Source organism: Rutilus rutilus (genome assembly GCF_951802725.1).
Source record: "Rutilus rutilus genome assembly, chromosome: 2".
Lineage (NCBI taxonomy): Eukaryota > Metazoa > Chordata > Actinopteri > Cypriniformes > Leuciscidae > Rutilus > Rutilus rutilus.
The window spans coordinates 37,518,973-37,534,263 of NC_140210.1; the positions used below are offsets into that span (position 1 = coordinate 37,518,973).

Consider the following 15,291-nt stretch of genomic DNA (forward strand, 5'->3'; position numbering starts at 1 on the left):
GAGGTGAGGCGAGAGGTTTGGGGGAAACGACACATATTGACACAGCTTTCAGTTGTTTTAATCTTTCATTTATTTTATGTTATTTTATGTTACACTGGTCCATAAAATATTAATTATACAAAATATATTTATTTGACTCTAAGTACATTCTAGCAGGTAAAATTCATTCATTCCTTCACAGGTTTTCATAAATAGAATCAAATACTTCTTCTTGGGCTTTGCAGTGCTGAAAGAGAACACAACAATAGAAACTGTTGGTATCCGAAAACAACACTAAAATTCTAATTATGACAAATTTTCTTTTTGATTAATTCCCGTATCCCCCCTTCCTCCCCCTTTTATTGAATGCTGTATTGTTAGTAATATGTGCTTTGTGGTATAATTGTGTGTCTGAGTTTGTAAGTATTTATGTTTTACCATAAATGCAAAGTGTATGTCATGAAGTACCTTCAGTGCATGATTCTATCCTCAAGAAATGTTTATATAATCAAGACTACATTTAAATTTACAACCATATTTTTTTTATGTAGACCTACATGTAATATAATTAATAATAATTTACCTTAGGCCATTATTACAGGTCATGGAATGTTGCACAATTATTAAACAAACCTTTTTATCTGATTTTTTCTTTCTTGTGTTTTCTTCATGCGTCATAATCTCTGGATTCAATGTATCATAAATGGAGCTTGATCTGTATTGCAGCGCCTGTTGGAAGGGAGTATAAGGTGATGCATAAAACCTTAGCCCTTATTAAGCCTAAAATTCGTACTAAAACCATTTCCCAATAAATTCCAAATATTGAGGCAAAGAAAAAGAAATCTCACTGTGTAGAGTGATGCAGATGCAGCATTCTCATCCAACATCACATCATCACTTTCCTCGGGTCTCTGCTCTGCTACTACATTTTTGTCATCTCTACAAGGAGGTTGATCCTAAAAAAAGAGGCAAAACTAGAGCTGAAACTAACAGTAACACATGTGGTTTTCTGGATTGTACACGTCTGCCCTTCTCTGCTCATAACAGCACTATCTTGCAATCAAAGCAACTCTGGAATTACACATCTTGCATAATAAAACATTCTGAACTGACAGACAGAATACTGTCTAGTTAACAGTCCATATCTATAACCCCTCATGCATCAAAGTATTGAATAAAGTATACACAATTTGAGAATAGGTTGTATTATTACAGTATTCATGTATGGCCAAGTGTTACCTTGTAGCTCTTTAATATGTAAAGTGAGCCGGCAACACTGAAGATGAGAAGAATTCCTGAGAAAGCCATCATTGTGATGATGTCATTTTCTAACTCCTCATCTGGCTCCTCATAACCTTTATCTGGAGAACAGAGAGTTAGGGTGGGACATGGGAGAGAAGCAAAAAAGGGGAAATGGAGAGAAATGTTGTTTTTCTTTTGCTGAAAGTGACAGTTTCAGCCTAGCATGTCACATGGCTGAACTCACAGGTTTCTTTTGCTGTCATCATTTTTTATGAATCCATAATGATCCTCGTTATTCATCAGTCAAGCCTATCTATTGGCTCACAAGCCACACGTTTATCAAATGAAAGGTTTTGAAGTAAAAACCACTATCAAGAGTCATACATGTTTTAATACTGTTTAAGTTGTGCCTGAGAGATTAGCAAAAGGCACCCGTGCATTTCATTCATAGCGCACATAAAATGTAAGACCAATCCTGTATGATCAATGATCTGCAGACTCACCTCTCACATGAACCACCCAATGCACTTCCGAACTGTCCCCAGGTTTTCCCAACGTATTACGAAAAACGTAATCGCCAGAACTGGAGCTGTTGTGCATTTTGATACATGCTTTCACCGACACTCTTTTGTCAAGAAATTCACTTGTAAGATTTTTACTCCAAATGCTCCTGTTCTGGGTGTAGCATTGAAGGCTCAAGCTGCGGTTTGCTGGAATTACCACTGACAGGATGAAGTAAAGCTCATCTCCTGCTAATGCCACTCTGGTTCTGTTGTTCAACACAGAGATTTTAGATTTGGCTGGAGGGACAGAGGAAAGATCATGGTGTTATTGAACCATCTGTGCTCTCATGATATGTTCATAACTTTCTAATTCGTTTTGAGAGAGTGTGGGTGAGAAATCCAGCAATACAATAACGAAAATGAAATGAAACACATAAATAATGGTCAACTATACCTTGAGTTTCCTGCCAACAGCACAGTATTACGATCCAACACAGCACAGCATACATCTTTATATGTGCAAAATTTACATATCCTTTCATTTAAAAAACAAACTAAACCAAATGAATCCACCTTTTCTATCTTTAAGTTGTTTCATCAAATCTCAGATATCACCATCCAGCACAAAGTTTCCAAAAGAAGTGGTAAACAAAACCGTAACAACACAGGAAGTTAAGCCATGTTACATCAGAGTGGAAGTTCACAGGACCCTAAACAGTGAAGTACAATCTCATGAAATCCTCAGTAAACACTTCCTCTCTCACACCACAAGCTCACTTACTTAATTTTGTCCTTTAACAGAGCTGTTGTTCTTTGGTTGGTATATTAAAAACGTAGCAATACTTAAGTCTGAATATAAACAGTTTTAAAAACAAAGTTTCAACACTGAAATGTAGTTTCTTTACAAAGCGTGTGGGAAAAATTCAGTTCAGGTCTTTAAAAAAAAAGGTCACGTGCTCGCGTCAGATGCTTAATTATAGCCTATATTTAAATGCAGAAACAATAGGCGCCTTTACTATGCTGGTTTGCTCATTGAATAATTTGGTTTAAAAATAGTGCACCTTGTCTTTGACCACCAGGTGGCAGCAGAAGAGCACGTGATACTTTACGAGAGAGCGCCTGACTCACATCAAATAAAGAGGATTTCCAAAATCATCAAAAATGAATTACGTAATGATTACATCACTGTCACTGAAATACACATAATTAGCGCCAGGGCAGATAAATCAAAAACAGCAGTAGCGAATCGTCAAATAAAGTTTTCCCACCGTTTAGTATAACTTTAAAGTATATATATATATGAAGAGTTAAGATGCAAAAGCCTCTAAGTGCCATCTGAAATGTTCTTCTAGAATGATCATTTTTATAAAGCTTGTATATTTCAGTTCAGTCATTTCACTTATATGACAATTAATAGGTCATTTGCATCATATATATATATATATATATATATAATAGTCTATCTGATATAAAATAGATGATAATATCTATGTTTATAAGTGAAAACGTAAAAAGCCAACAACATTAAACTAAATTTAAGCCATCAAGACTGCACAAGCACCTCAAATACTCCATGATAAAGATAAAAAGACTGAGATAGAGAGATAAATGAGGAGCAAGGAGAAGAAAAGAGCAAGGAATTCAGTTAGAGGTGACAAATTGCCTTATTTAATGAGAAACAGGTGCATGTGTGCCTTGTGACTGCTGAGCTGAAGTAAAGGAATACTCACAAACTCGTATAAGCCAGGCAAAACTGACCTCACATACCAGAGGGAGAGGGAGAGCGAAAAAAGAGCACAACAAATATAACATCTGGATACCAGGGAATCAAAATATTTCATGTCCCATAATCTTTTTCATTTTTTTTTTCTTTCTGGCGTCATTATGAGAGTCAAACACAAGGCATTAAACAGAACAGATTCATTCCAAGCTACTTTTGAGAAATAAAAAAAGGAAGTTGATTTTGAATTATAAATGTGTATATTTATTCTGCTGCAATTCCTGGGTATAAATGGCATAGCAACCTAGTTTTTATCTTGATTTTGAGGTTGGTAACAATTGTTTTATGACTGAAAATAGTCGTCTTGTATTGAATTCAAAAGTGCAATCAAGGTAAATGGTATTACCTTTGGCACATATTTTTATTACAAGTCTGGACATTTTTTTATCCAGGTTTAAAAGACATTTATTGAAGTGGAAGACAAAGATTCTCGCCAACTGTAACCATGGAAATAATACAGTGAGAAGCGAAGAGTGAATTATGAATGCAGTGTTTTTAATAAAAGAACATTCCAACTGAAAGCCACATGCAAGTTCATGCAATTTTTGCTCAGCAGTGTTAAAGAGCCTTTTGATTGAATAACAGAAATCATGTGAAACTACCTGATTTTCTCTCTCTCTCTCTCTCTCTCTCTCTCTCTCTCTCTGTAGATTTGTTTATTCTTGTGAGAAAATGTCCTCACACATGGAATCAAACATGTTAAAAACTGACAGATGAGTTATCATCTGAAGTGGTTATCACTATTTGAAATGCACATAAATCAGCTAAATCGTGTTTTGCTTTAAAATGTCAATAATGTCTGTGAAAGGTTTGTCTATGAAAGGTATTTACTAGGTTGTATGTGTGTGTGTGTGTGTGTGTGTGTGTGTGTGTCACTATAAATGAAAAAAGGGCAAATGATCAGATAGAGAAAACAAAATAAATCTACAGAAAAGGTGCACATCTGGAAAGGGTGATATTTTGGGAAGGAGTGAGAAGGCAGAGGCCAACAGATGGATGGGGGGGGGATAGAAAGAAAAAAAGAAGGGAGGGGATAAGATAGAGGAGAGAGAGAGAGAGAGAGAGAGAGAGAGTTGAATGTACACAAGTTCTTATGCAGGGCAGAAATAAGTTTAAGTGTGTCTGACTGTCAATAGACTTCAACACGGCATTCAGAAAGAAGAAGTGGACAGGACAGTGATATTACAGCAGAGGAGAGGAGGACAAAAAAAGAGAGAGGAAAGCCACATCTCGTTCCCTGAAAAAGTAAGTAACTTTAAGTGGAATTAAAAACCATTGAAAGCATGTGTTCTATAATATTGCACTTAAGTGGTATCTGTGTCCTGCAGTTTTACTATTCCGCTATTTCGCCTCTCTCTGCTGGATATATCCTTCATATCTTGCAATTGGGTCAGTCTAGAACTCATAAAGCATCAAAACAACAAGTTTTACAGCAAGTTTAAGAAATCAATGTTTAGGATGTATTTATGTCTGTTGTAAGTGTTTGATTGATATCCATGTTGTATGTCAGCTCCTTCTCTCTGAATTTGAGAGACTGCATGATTTGAAGAAGAAAGAAAAATGTGTGAAATGGGTTCAAACTGACAGAAGTGTCCTGATCGAACATTAATCCTGTGATTTTCGGATTCTTGAGCACATCCAGATCTCTGCTACGCCACGACGTCATGGAGCCATTTTAAGAAATGCCTCTTTTCTGACTCACTCTACAAAGTCAATTACTATGATCTCCAAGTTCAATATTATGTAAAGCTCTCTCTCCCTTCTGGACTCCCTCTCACTGCAGTTTCTCTTTGCTTTACTGCAGCATTTCTCTGCAATGTGATTGTTTTAGTCTAATGATCATGTTGATTGTGCGTTCTCACAGTTATCTTACCTCAGAGAGCTCTCTGTGCCTCAGTCATTGAGCCTTGTGGCTCAATGCAGCACAAAGGAGATTTTCTTTCAAATAAAACTAATTGAGTTTGCTATCAGTTAGGCCAGTCACAAGACAATCAGCCCGTCATCCATCTCCCCTCAGTGTTCCTGAATGAACTAGTCATTCATTTAAATAGACTGGAAATACCCAACACTTGAGTGATTCTTCTTTGGAGATGAAGGGCATGAGGCCACGGAAATAAAGCATGAAACTAATAGAATAAAGTCAATTTATAAAAAATAAAATAGCTACAAATTTAAAACAGTTTTACTATAATTAATTAAATATTATTTCAACAGATTAAGTGAAAATGATTATTTTGTTGTGTGATTTTAATAGTTGGATACTATAGAAAAGGTAATCTAAAAATAAATAAATAAATATAAAAAATAAATAAATAAATAAATAAACACATTTGTGCCGCAAAAACTTTAATATTAAATATTAAATAATATTTTTTTTTTAAACGTAGTGTCCTAAGGAGAAATTGACAACGAATACAATGAATAATCGTATAAAAATACAGGCCTCTGCACTATTTTCCACAGAATCATTGGACGCTAAAACACTTCTGGCTGTTTGTCCTGGAAAAAACAAAGAGCTTTCCCATGTGCCAGATGTATTGGCAGGGTAAAGGTTTAAATCTCTTGCCTTACATTGGGAGTTTTCTTAGTACTTGTTTAATTGTTGGCTATTTCTCCTTGACATCTCAGCCACCTCTTCACCATGACTGTTCCCACGGCAAAGAAGATACTGATGGTGCCTATGGTGGCCATGGCGTTTTTGTCTTCATGCTTTGGGATGAGCAACGAAGTGGATTATGGGAATTGGAACTACAGAGAAGGAGGTAAAACAGATAAATAATATGTATTGGTTTTATATATATAATGGATTGAAGAATGGTCAAATTTGTTAAACTTAGTTGAGACTACTTATTCTTATATTTATATCAATTTAGCCTTATATTTCATAATAAGCGTGCAAGTGGTGTAGTGGTTAAATTCTGAGGATATCTGCGTAAATTTGTGCTTAATTCTGAGGGAATATTCTGTGATGCGTCCATTTCACAAACAATCAAATCATTGTGTTGGTCTATGTTGGTCAGTCTGGACTCAGCTGCAACACCTTTGTTTAGATTTACAGTTTCATGGAGCTAATATCTAATATTCAATTCAAGTCACATTGCTGACCACCACCAGTGTACACCGAATAACTCATACCCTTATCAGTCAGCCTGGCTAAAACACAAACAGACATCTCCTAATTCCACCCTTTGAAGTTTAAGCCCTGTAGTCCGGTGCAAGAAACCTGATTAAACCTTTTCTGAAGTATCAGACAGTCTCTTGTCATGTAGTCGCCGGCCTTATTAAAGACTAACCTCATTGTCTTTGCCCTCACGGCAGCGGAGAATGTGAACGTGGCTAACATACGCAGCGTGACTCGAGTTTTGGACGCCTGGGGCAAACGCATATTCAAAGATATCAAGACCCTCTTACACTCACAACCCAATGCCCTTCTGCCAGACTACTCCAGGTAACACATTGTACTTCCTGATACCTGTACAAATTCATTGCAAAGACTTTCTACTATGGTGTTGAAGTACAAAGCAATTAGTGTTAACCAACCACCAATATGTTATAACATGCATTTCTTACCACACTTATCTGTAACAAGTAGCTAAGCCTATATCTCCCTTTGCTATGTTCACTAAAGCTTTCTTGTTTTGCCTACTTTCACTTAAAGTTTTTTTGCACATGAAAGCTGCTTGTTGGACGGTTTTATATAAACAAGAAAAATGCAGCGTCCTTTGGGGTTTGTTATCCTGAAGTCGGCAGTTTAAGAGACTCACTCCCTTAGCCCTAAGGAGATTGTTTTCATGAAGCTCATTCTAAGCTACAAGCTTTGAAACAAGCACTTAAAATGGCAGAAAAAGATTTTTCAGGCACACATGCTGTCTGAATGACTGTATTGCACGTACATGAAATAACAACTCTTGTAATTCAGACTGAGATTGTTGAAGGCAGCTGATCTCTTTTATTTTATCAACTGTTTAGTATCCGACTAGTACCAATTACCAGATCAAGCTAATAATACACAAAGCATGTGAATCTAGACATCAAGCACCAATAACAAACACCTAAACTAGCTAAAAAATTAATACTAACAAATTAAGTCACGATGAAAAAGGTTTACAAGACATTTACCGCCAATTAAATGCTGAAAAAAAGTCTACTTTATTGTATTTGAAGTAAATTCCAACGTAGTACATTGCAAATTTTTGCAAAAAGTTTACTATCTTTAAATATATTAAAAGTATATTAGCATCATGCTTTTACCTATTTTCACAATGCAACTTTTAACACACTTTAAAATAATTGTAGGCATACTTTAGCCTGGGTTTCCCCATGCTGCCTTGCGCACAGTGCGATTTTATTCACGCTGCTAGGCAGCCTGGACACCATGGAGCAGATTTTCCCCTCAAAAAGGGAACCAATCACAGAACGGGGAGGGAGCAGCAAGACGATGACGACGTCTATGCGACACACCGAAGCAGTTTGTTTATATCTATGGATCCAACATGGCATCAGATGCGAAGTTACCTTTCGATGCAGCCTTAGATAGTGTTCTAAGTAGTTTAGAACGCAAGTTTATTTCGTCTTCTTCCTCGTCGAATTTCTGTCGCTCTACATACGTCATCTGGTATAATTGAAACGATTGGCTATGAGCTACGTACAGTACGTACAGGCGCATTTGATAGACATTCGTAGCGCCCAATAAATGGCTCTGGGCATTCGTAAACCACACCTCAAATACGAGAAAATGAACATGTGGTTCCCAGACCACGTCTCAATGACGTTAGCCAGACTAGGCATACTTTATATTTTCTAAAAATAAATTTTAGAAAAAATATACTTGAAGTGAAAATTCAGTTTATTTTTTAAAAGTATATTTAATTACACTTACGCTGGAAATGATCATTATAACAATGCAATGAAAGTTTACTTTCAACATACATTATAGTATACAATAGTATTTTGTACAAAGTATAGCTAAGTTTTATTTGTCTATTAATGTGCATTTGTTATTGAAGACAAAGTGTGCAATTTGTAGTAGTCGGTGCCGATAGCCTCATGGGCAAGTGCGCCGTTGTGCTTCGGGAGACCCAAGTTCAAGTCCTGGCTTGTGGACCTTTCCTGAGTAACAATTACAGAACAAGAAAATAAAGCATATTTCGATACCTTTTGGAGCTTGGAAGTGTTCAGTTTGAGCAGATGTTTTATACCATCACCACTGTCCTCCTCAGAGCTCATTTCCCAGTGCATTCAGCATCTGGCTCATGTTCACGATCTCAAACATATTCTCAATCAGGCAATCAGACTTGTCAGACATTGCACTTATTCAGTCATAAAAGATTCAATTATTATTGTGCAGAAAAAAATATACTTACACAGTTACACACCTCGGGTCGTTAGCGACCCTTCACAATTTTTACAAAAACTGAATGGGAAAACAGGAATTCTTTTAGAATTTTTTATTATATTGTTTATAATGAATTGATTGAGGAATACTACGAATATTCAATGTCTTACTTTAAAAAAAAAAATGAATGAGGAGGAGGGTAGTGAATGAGACCCGAAGTAGGCTATGCGTTTAAGGGTTAACTTGACACAGCGTTTAAAAAAGCGGTGCTCGTGAGAAAAACAGTGCGGTTGAAAAGCATCAGGATGCAGCACAACGAATAAATGGGCCTATAAGTATCACATAAAAAAATGAAAAAGCATAAAGGAACTAATAACACGATGACTGGATGGCAGGATTTTGGATGCATTTGAGGATAAGTAGTAGCCTGACGTCGTCATACTCAATTCTAGTCAGAATGTGAGTCTGATACTTCTCCATTGAGCTTTGATTATGGGGCGTGTTTCAACCGAACCAGGAAAAAAGATTCCTCTGCACTCAATTGGATAGACCTACAACCAATCAGAGCAACGGAGTAAGTGACGTATGTTTTTCATTCATGTTTCCGATCGCGGTTCTGTTCCTCTTTTAAAATTAATGCGCTGTCGATATCTTCTATAACAGACGCGATGGCGGAATCTACACATGATGTTTTATAAACAAATTTCAGGAGGAGCACATTCAAATAATCAATCCAATCAACCGTCTATCAGCATGAGAGGAAAGCATATATTTATTCACTCGGTCAACTCACCTAACATGACAGTTTTCAGCATCCCTGCACTCACTCTTGGCTTGTTCTTCCACAGCCAGGAATACGGGGGGAGTACTTTGGGTTCGGGCCGAATACCGAGCCCGAAGCCTCTCCTCAGACAGCACGCCAAATATGCATTTATTCTATCTGACTTATTTGTAAGCGTGAACTCGTGAAATCTCAATTCTTCAGCGGCAGTCATTTGAATTCAACCCAAGCGCTCGTTGATGACGTGGATGATGACGTTACCGTTGCTTATCTGTCCATCATCGTATAAAGCCCGCCCTGACAATTTGATTGGTCCGAACAATTTTTGTTCGGGCATAATAGCTCCTCAACGGAGCGAGTCCAGACCGAACTTCCCGACCAAAAAATATTGTGGGCGGGGTTCGGGCTGGCACCCAGGCTAGATAAGTAGCCTATCCCTTACGAAAATTAACCATGGTTTTTGCTACACTAACTATAGTTTAACCATGCTATTTGTAGTAAAACTATGGTTATACAAATGGTAATCAATCCACCAAAAACATGGTTACTACACTTAAGCTATAATAAAACCATGGTTAATTTTGGTAAGGGATGGCAGACGCCAGAAGAGAGATTAGCATTAGGCCTAGTCTAGCTGTGAAAATGCTATAGACCAGATGAGCTACCGAGCGAAAAGGCTGTTTTCTTTTTGCTGTTGTTCGTGAAGCAGCAGGATCGGACAGTTGTCATAATGTGGTGTACAAAGGACTCGTCATCCTCTGGCACTGAGCGTTTTAACACACCTGGAGGCAGTAGCGCTGTGACCTTTTTGTGAGGCAGGTCTTGGCTGGAAGGACCAGAAGCTCAGTCTTGTCATTTTAAACTACGTCCTGTTAATGTATGTTCTTTGACTTACTGACCCCACATATAGTGCACTAAAATGAATGTGAAATCTCCTTATTCACATCAATAATGCATAATTGACACAACATTCCCATCTTAACACTCTTATTCCTAGGTCTCACTTGGTACATTGATCCAGAGTTGAGTGTTTAAAGTGTAGGGCTTATATGAAATATGAAAATATGAATTAATATGTCCTTACACGAAAAAATAATTTGTTTCATGCCATTTAAGTATATATTTTTTAATTGCTGTATAAATCTGCCAAACCCTTACGGAAGAAGCACAGAAGAACGATTATACACTATGTTTCTCTCTCGTATGATGTTGCACACAAACACACTCACTCTCACACATTCCAGTCCCGTCTCACACTCTTCTTTCTCACAGGGTTCGTCCTCTCTCGGAGTCCCTAAATGATCTCTTCAGAGAAGTCTCCCACTTACAGAGGCGCATCACAGATCTTAACAATCGCCTAGCAACCCTGGAACCCTTCCTCCGTCATCATGGTTACCGAGAGGAGGGTGAGGAAGGAGGGGACGGCAAGGGACTGGCTCCTCAGAGTGTGAAAGGAATGGGACAGAGTCAAACCAAGTATTCACGACGGTACATGGTTCGAGTAGTCCATCCTATGAACAGGGTGGCGAGAACCAGACGAGTGAAAGTGTTCAAAAATCAAAACGGAAGGGTCAAAGCGAGCGAAAGTGAGAGGTAGAGGGTGGTAAAAGATTATAATCAAACATTAATGTTATTCAGGAAATATCCTTTGTATTGGGAATAGAACAATTCACATATTAGACATGTTAGTATACTAGCGTACATACATCACTCCATGTTCAGGTCTCGAAGGTGAGATTAAAGTTCCTTGGCAAAAACACTAATGTTGGGAATGTGGATTGTGGAAAACTTACCCAGCAGGATAATGAAAAAACAAAAAGAAACATTGAGAGTAAAAACAGACATTCTAGCTTTTTCCAAACAAAGCTACAGCTATAGCCTACTATCAGCTATTGTTTTCTGTGGGGAATCTTTATGGAAGCTTTGCTATACAGAGCCATTTGTGTGACAGGAATAAAATCAGGTGAATAAATGTTCATACTTTAAAAAAGAATTCTGTCTGGGTTTTCTTTTCATGATTGATTACTTGTGTTTAGGGGACCTATTACGCAAAATTCACTTTTATATTGTTTTTGAACATATTTATGTGTCTGCAGTGTGTGTTCTTTACACAACAACCCAATTGTGGTAAAAATCCATCCACCCCATTTATTTTCCCCATAAATCTGAAACAGTGTCTCAAAATGAGCCGTTCAGGAACGTGCTCCAATGTGATGTCACATGCTGAGGCCCTGCCCACAACTGCTGACAGAAACTGCCTTATTAGCATAAACACTGCTCTGAGTGAGCTGTACAGAGTCTGCCATGTTTATCTCCTTGCCAGAGCATTTAAAGTTCCTGTGAACCGGAAGTTTCAACCGACTTTATTTCAGTGTTGTGATGTATTTCAAGAGAAAAGGAATACTAAATGAGAAAAATAGAGGGCGTGGCTTGTTTTTTCCAACTGGAACCTGATTGGATCTAGAAAAGTAGGCGTTTCACTCAGACAGCAGAAGAGAAATTAGTTTAATACTCACCAGACACACCATCTGACAGCCAGCTTTCTGTGCGCTCAGGAAATCAAATATCCGAAGTTTAGACTGATATGGCTTTAAAACGCATGCAAATAAAAAAACTTACATGATGATGAAGAACTGCAATGTCACACGAGCGTGGCAGTGTGATAGTTGATAGATGATAGTCAAAACCAATATGTTTTGGTAGTTTTTGGTAGTATCCGGACCAAGGCAAAAGCTGTTGGCTGCGCCCTCTTCTGGAAAGCCCGATGGGGAGCAGAATCTCATTTGCATTTAAAGATACATGCACGAAAATAGTATGTTTTTCCCTCTGGTCAAAAATGGGATAGAGACACATTCTGGGGACACCTGAGACTTAGGCATAAAAGGTCTAAATACAGGGGTTGATAGACAATATTCGTTGTTGAATATCTCACCTCTCTTTGTTAATGTAGCAAACTATAATAAGTTGCAAACAATATCTTTAGTAGGCTACTTGAGTAAAACAACACAAACCCATTCCTGATTTTTCTTTCTTTTTTTTCATTTATAAAGAAAATAATGATTCGTGCAATTTAGGTTTGGATGGCACAGTGCTTAATTGTGAAGAAAGAACAATATAAAATGTCTACAACTGAAATTAGTTTTTAGGATTAGTACGATTCATTTATAGTATATGATTAATTTGAACTAGTTTTACCTTGTTGTTTTTTTGTTTTGTTTTAATTACATAGGCTATTCTGCAGGCACTGTTATATGCATGTGTTTCTGCATGTATAAGGAGATAAGTGCAGTATTGTACTGTATAATTTAATTATTCTCATATTACAATCCATGTTCCAACCACCCCATTCACATGCTTTTCATAAATGATGTCAGCCAGGTGGCCTCATTTATCACAGACTCCCAAATCTTCAATTAAATATGGTTTCCATCTCTATGTATTTATGAAAGCATCCTATTATAAACCACACATTACCCCTGCATATAAAATACATCATTACTAAATATCACACACATATGCACAAAATAAAGAACAGAAGTATGCAGCATTACTGAAACAAATCACTAATGACATTAATTCCCTCAAACAATATTTATCTGCATTGAGGAGCACAGTTGTTTATAATGTTTTGTAAGCTCACTTTAACGCAACACATGCTTTCTAGAACAGGTTGTGTGGACTGACAGGATCATAGTGCTATAATTTTAACAGCTGGAAATACAAACCATTGCGCGCCACTACCCCCTTCTGATGTGCGCAAGATGAATCTGGAGTGTTTAGTAACTCCGGCCACATGGTGGCAGTGTTGTGGCGGGTTAGTTCACCGCGTGCCTGTTTGACAGGAGTGAGTGTCTGGTCTGAAGTCAGTGGGTCTGTCTGCGTCCGCTATTTTTTTTTTGGCCAGCACACCACAGGACTTAAAAGCGTTTACCAAGATCACGTCAGTGTGTAGTATGTGGGTCTGCTTGCGTATATTTCTGTGCTGGTGAGGACGTCTGACAGTATATTGGTACGTATGAACGCAAATACGTGTATGTAGGCTACGTCTGTACAGATTTTTTGCTTTGGCAAAACTTTTAGCACCTCTACGTAAACGATTGACTCCCTGTTATCTGACCGTCTCTAAATGAATGTGAAGGGTTAGACTTGCCACGCCTTAACTACTATTCTGAATCTCTCCATTCACGACCTCCTCTGTGACCGTTCCTTAAAGTCACAATTCTTATTTATTTTTATCATGGATTATTGCATTGTAAATGATTTATCTGTGCAAATCATTTTTAAATTCACGTGCCCTCGTAATCTTTAATCAAAATAACTTCCCTGACATCTCTTCTCTGATGACGTGTTTACTGGCGCGAGGGCGGGACAACCTGTCACTCACATGACATCACAACAATGACAAACCAATCAATACCACATGGACAAAATCAAGTCCTGCCCTACATTTGTTCTTGTTCGAAAAGCCGTTTCATTCAAATATACGTCACAATAGAACGATTGTAATTTCTGTTTCATGTCAACTTTAAACTAATGCCTTATTAATTACTTTCTGAATATAGTCTCCATTCACGCCTCCCTCTATCCGTGACTCTTCCTTAAACTTCCCTGCTTGCCTTTATTTCTTTTTCTCCCTGTCGCCATGGACACGTGTGGGTGTTGCATATCATCTCTACTTGCTGTTTCTGTGTTATATGTTGTAGCAACCAAACCAAGTCACAGTATACTACACAGATCTTTCTTCTTTTCTCTCTCCCTCTGTCTCTCTCTCTCTTTTTCTCTAAAGGTCCAGTTGCTAGGTAACAGTTAATTGTCAAGAAATAGTTACATGTGTTGCAATGTATTCTGTGATTGGCTGCTTGAAGGAAACGTGTTAGTGAAAGAGAGAGAGAGAAGGGAATGAAAAAGAGAGTGGGGGAGTGAGACAGGAATAGAAAGAGTAGGTTTGTGAAATATTGAATTGCAAATGGTTTTAAAATAAACAGCTATTACTTTAAAAATAAACAGCATGTATGACATTCTCATGATTAAAAACAGCTCTTGCACACAGCAATCAATAATCAGAATGATATGTTTGACATGACTCGATAGGTACAGAAAAGAGCGATAAGTACTTTGCTTGCAATTTGTTCATGATGCAGTGAATCAGACGTATCCAGGGCAACAACAGTGGATAATAAGCTCTCGTTCACGTTTCATGTACATTATGTCACGAATCAAACCTAAGCTTGTGTAGAGCACATAAGAAACGAAGGAAAATTTGTCCCACAATTTTCACATTAACAACATGAAAACCAAATGAGATTCATATTTGGAACATGATGATGACACTGGAAAAAAAAAAGGGAGTGTCACCATTTCCTCTCAGATTCTCGCTGCTGGAAATGTATGGAAAAAGACAGAAGGACTATAAAGCTTGAGATCTCTCCCTTTTATTTTGTTTTTAGTCAACACTGTTTTGTACAAAGAGACAGAAGAATATATCTTAGCACTTTTCACACTGTGTCTGTATTCTCAATAGCTTAAGTATTGTGAAATGTCTCATTAAATTATTATTGTAGCCTTAACACATGTAATCTCTCTCTATACAAAAACAGAAAAAAAGAAACCATTTTTGTCATATTTACAGAATCTGTACAATTGTGATCCATAAGTAAGATTTAAAATAAGT

General features: G+C 37.4%; 2 protein-coding genes across 2 annotated transcripts; one reads left to right on the forward strand and one right to left on the reverse strand.

Moving 5' to 3' along the window:
- Positions 1–52: 52 nt before the first annotated feature.
- nfam1 (NFAT activating protein with ITAM motif 1) lies at positions 53–2,803 on the reverse strand. Its single transcript, XM_084393907.1, has 6 exons — positions 2,179–2,803; positions 1,725–2,021; positions 1,219–1,340; positions 828–935; positions 613–708; positions 53–226 (listed from the first exon to the last, which is right to left on the reverse strand). Exons 1-6 carry the CDS (start codon positions 2,264–2,266, stop codon positions 176–178), a joined length of 762 nt encoding a protein of 253 aa, XP_084250033.1. The 5' UTR covers positions 2,267–2,803; the 3' UTR covers positions 53–175.
- Positions 2,804–4,541: 1,738 nt separating this feature from the next.
- On the forward strand, positions 4,542–11,604 carry LOC311286773 (uncharacterized protein). Its single transcript, XM_084403046.1, has 4 exons — positions 4,542–4,749; positions 6,133–6,266; positions 6,823–6,952; positions 10,893–11,604. Exons 2-4 carry the CDS (start codon positions 6,146–6,148, stop codon positions 11,215–11,217), a joined length of 576 nt encoding a protein of 191 aa, XP_084259172.1. The 5' UTR covers positions 4,542–4,749; positions 6,133–6,145; the 3' UTR covers positions 11,218–11,604.
- The last annotated feature ends 3,687 nt before the right edge of the window (positions 11,605–15,291 follow it).

Bases quoted from the DNA above. Each gene is read 5' to 3' on its own strand.
- nfam1 (XM_084393907.1), bottom strand. From the start codon at position 2,266: ATGAAAGGATATGTAAATTTTGCACATATAAAGATGTATGCTGTGCTG. The intron at 936-1,218 runs GTAACACTTGGC...CTCTTTTTTTAG, and splicing joins ACATATTAAAGAGCTACAAG to GATCAACCTCCTTGTAGAGA. The intron at 227-612 runs GTTTGTTTAATA...GTTCTCTTTCAG, and splicing joins AGAAAAAATCAGATAAAAAG to CACTGCAAAGCCCAAGAAGA.
- LOC311286773 (XM_084403046.1), top strand. From the start codon at position 6,146: ATGACTGTTCCCACGGCAAAGAAGATACTGATGGTGCCTATGGTGGCC. The intron at 6,267-6,822 runs GTAAAACAGATA...CCCTCACGGCAG, and splicing joins TTGGAACTACAGAGAAGGAG to CGGAGAATGTGAACGTGGCT. The intron at 6,953-10,892 runs GTAACACATTGT...TCTTTCTCACAG, and splicing joins CTTCTGCCAGACTACTCCAG to GGTTCGTCCTCTCTCGGAGT.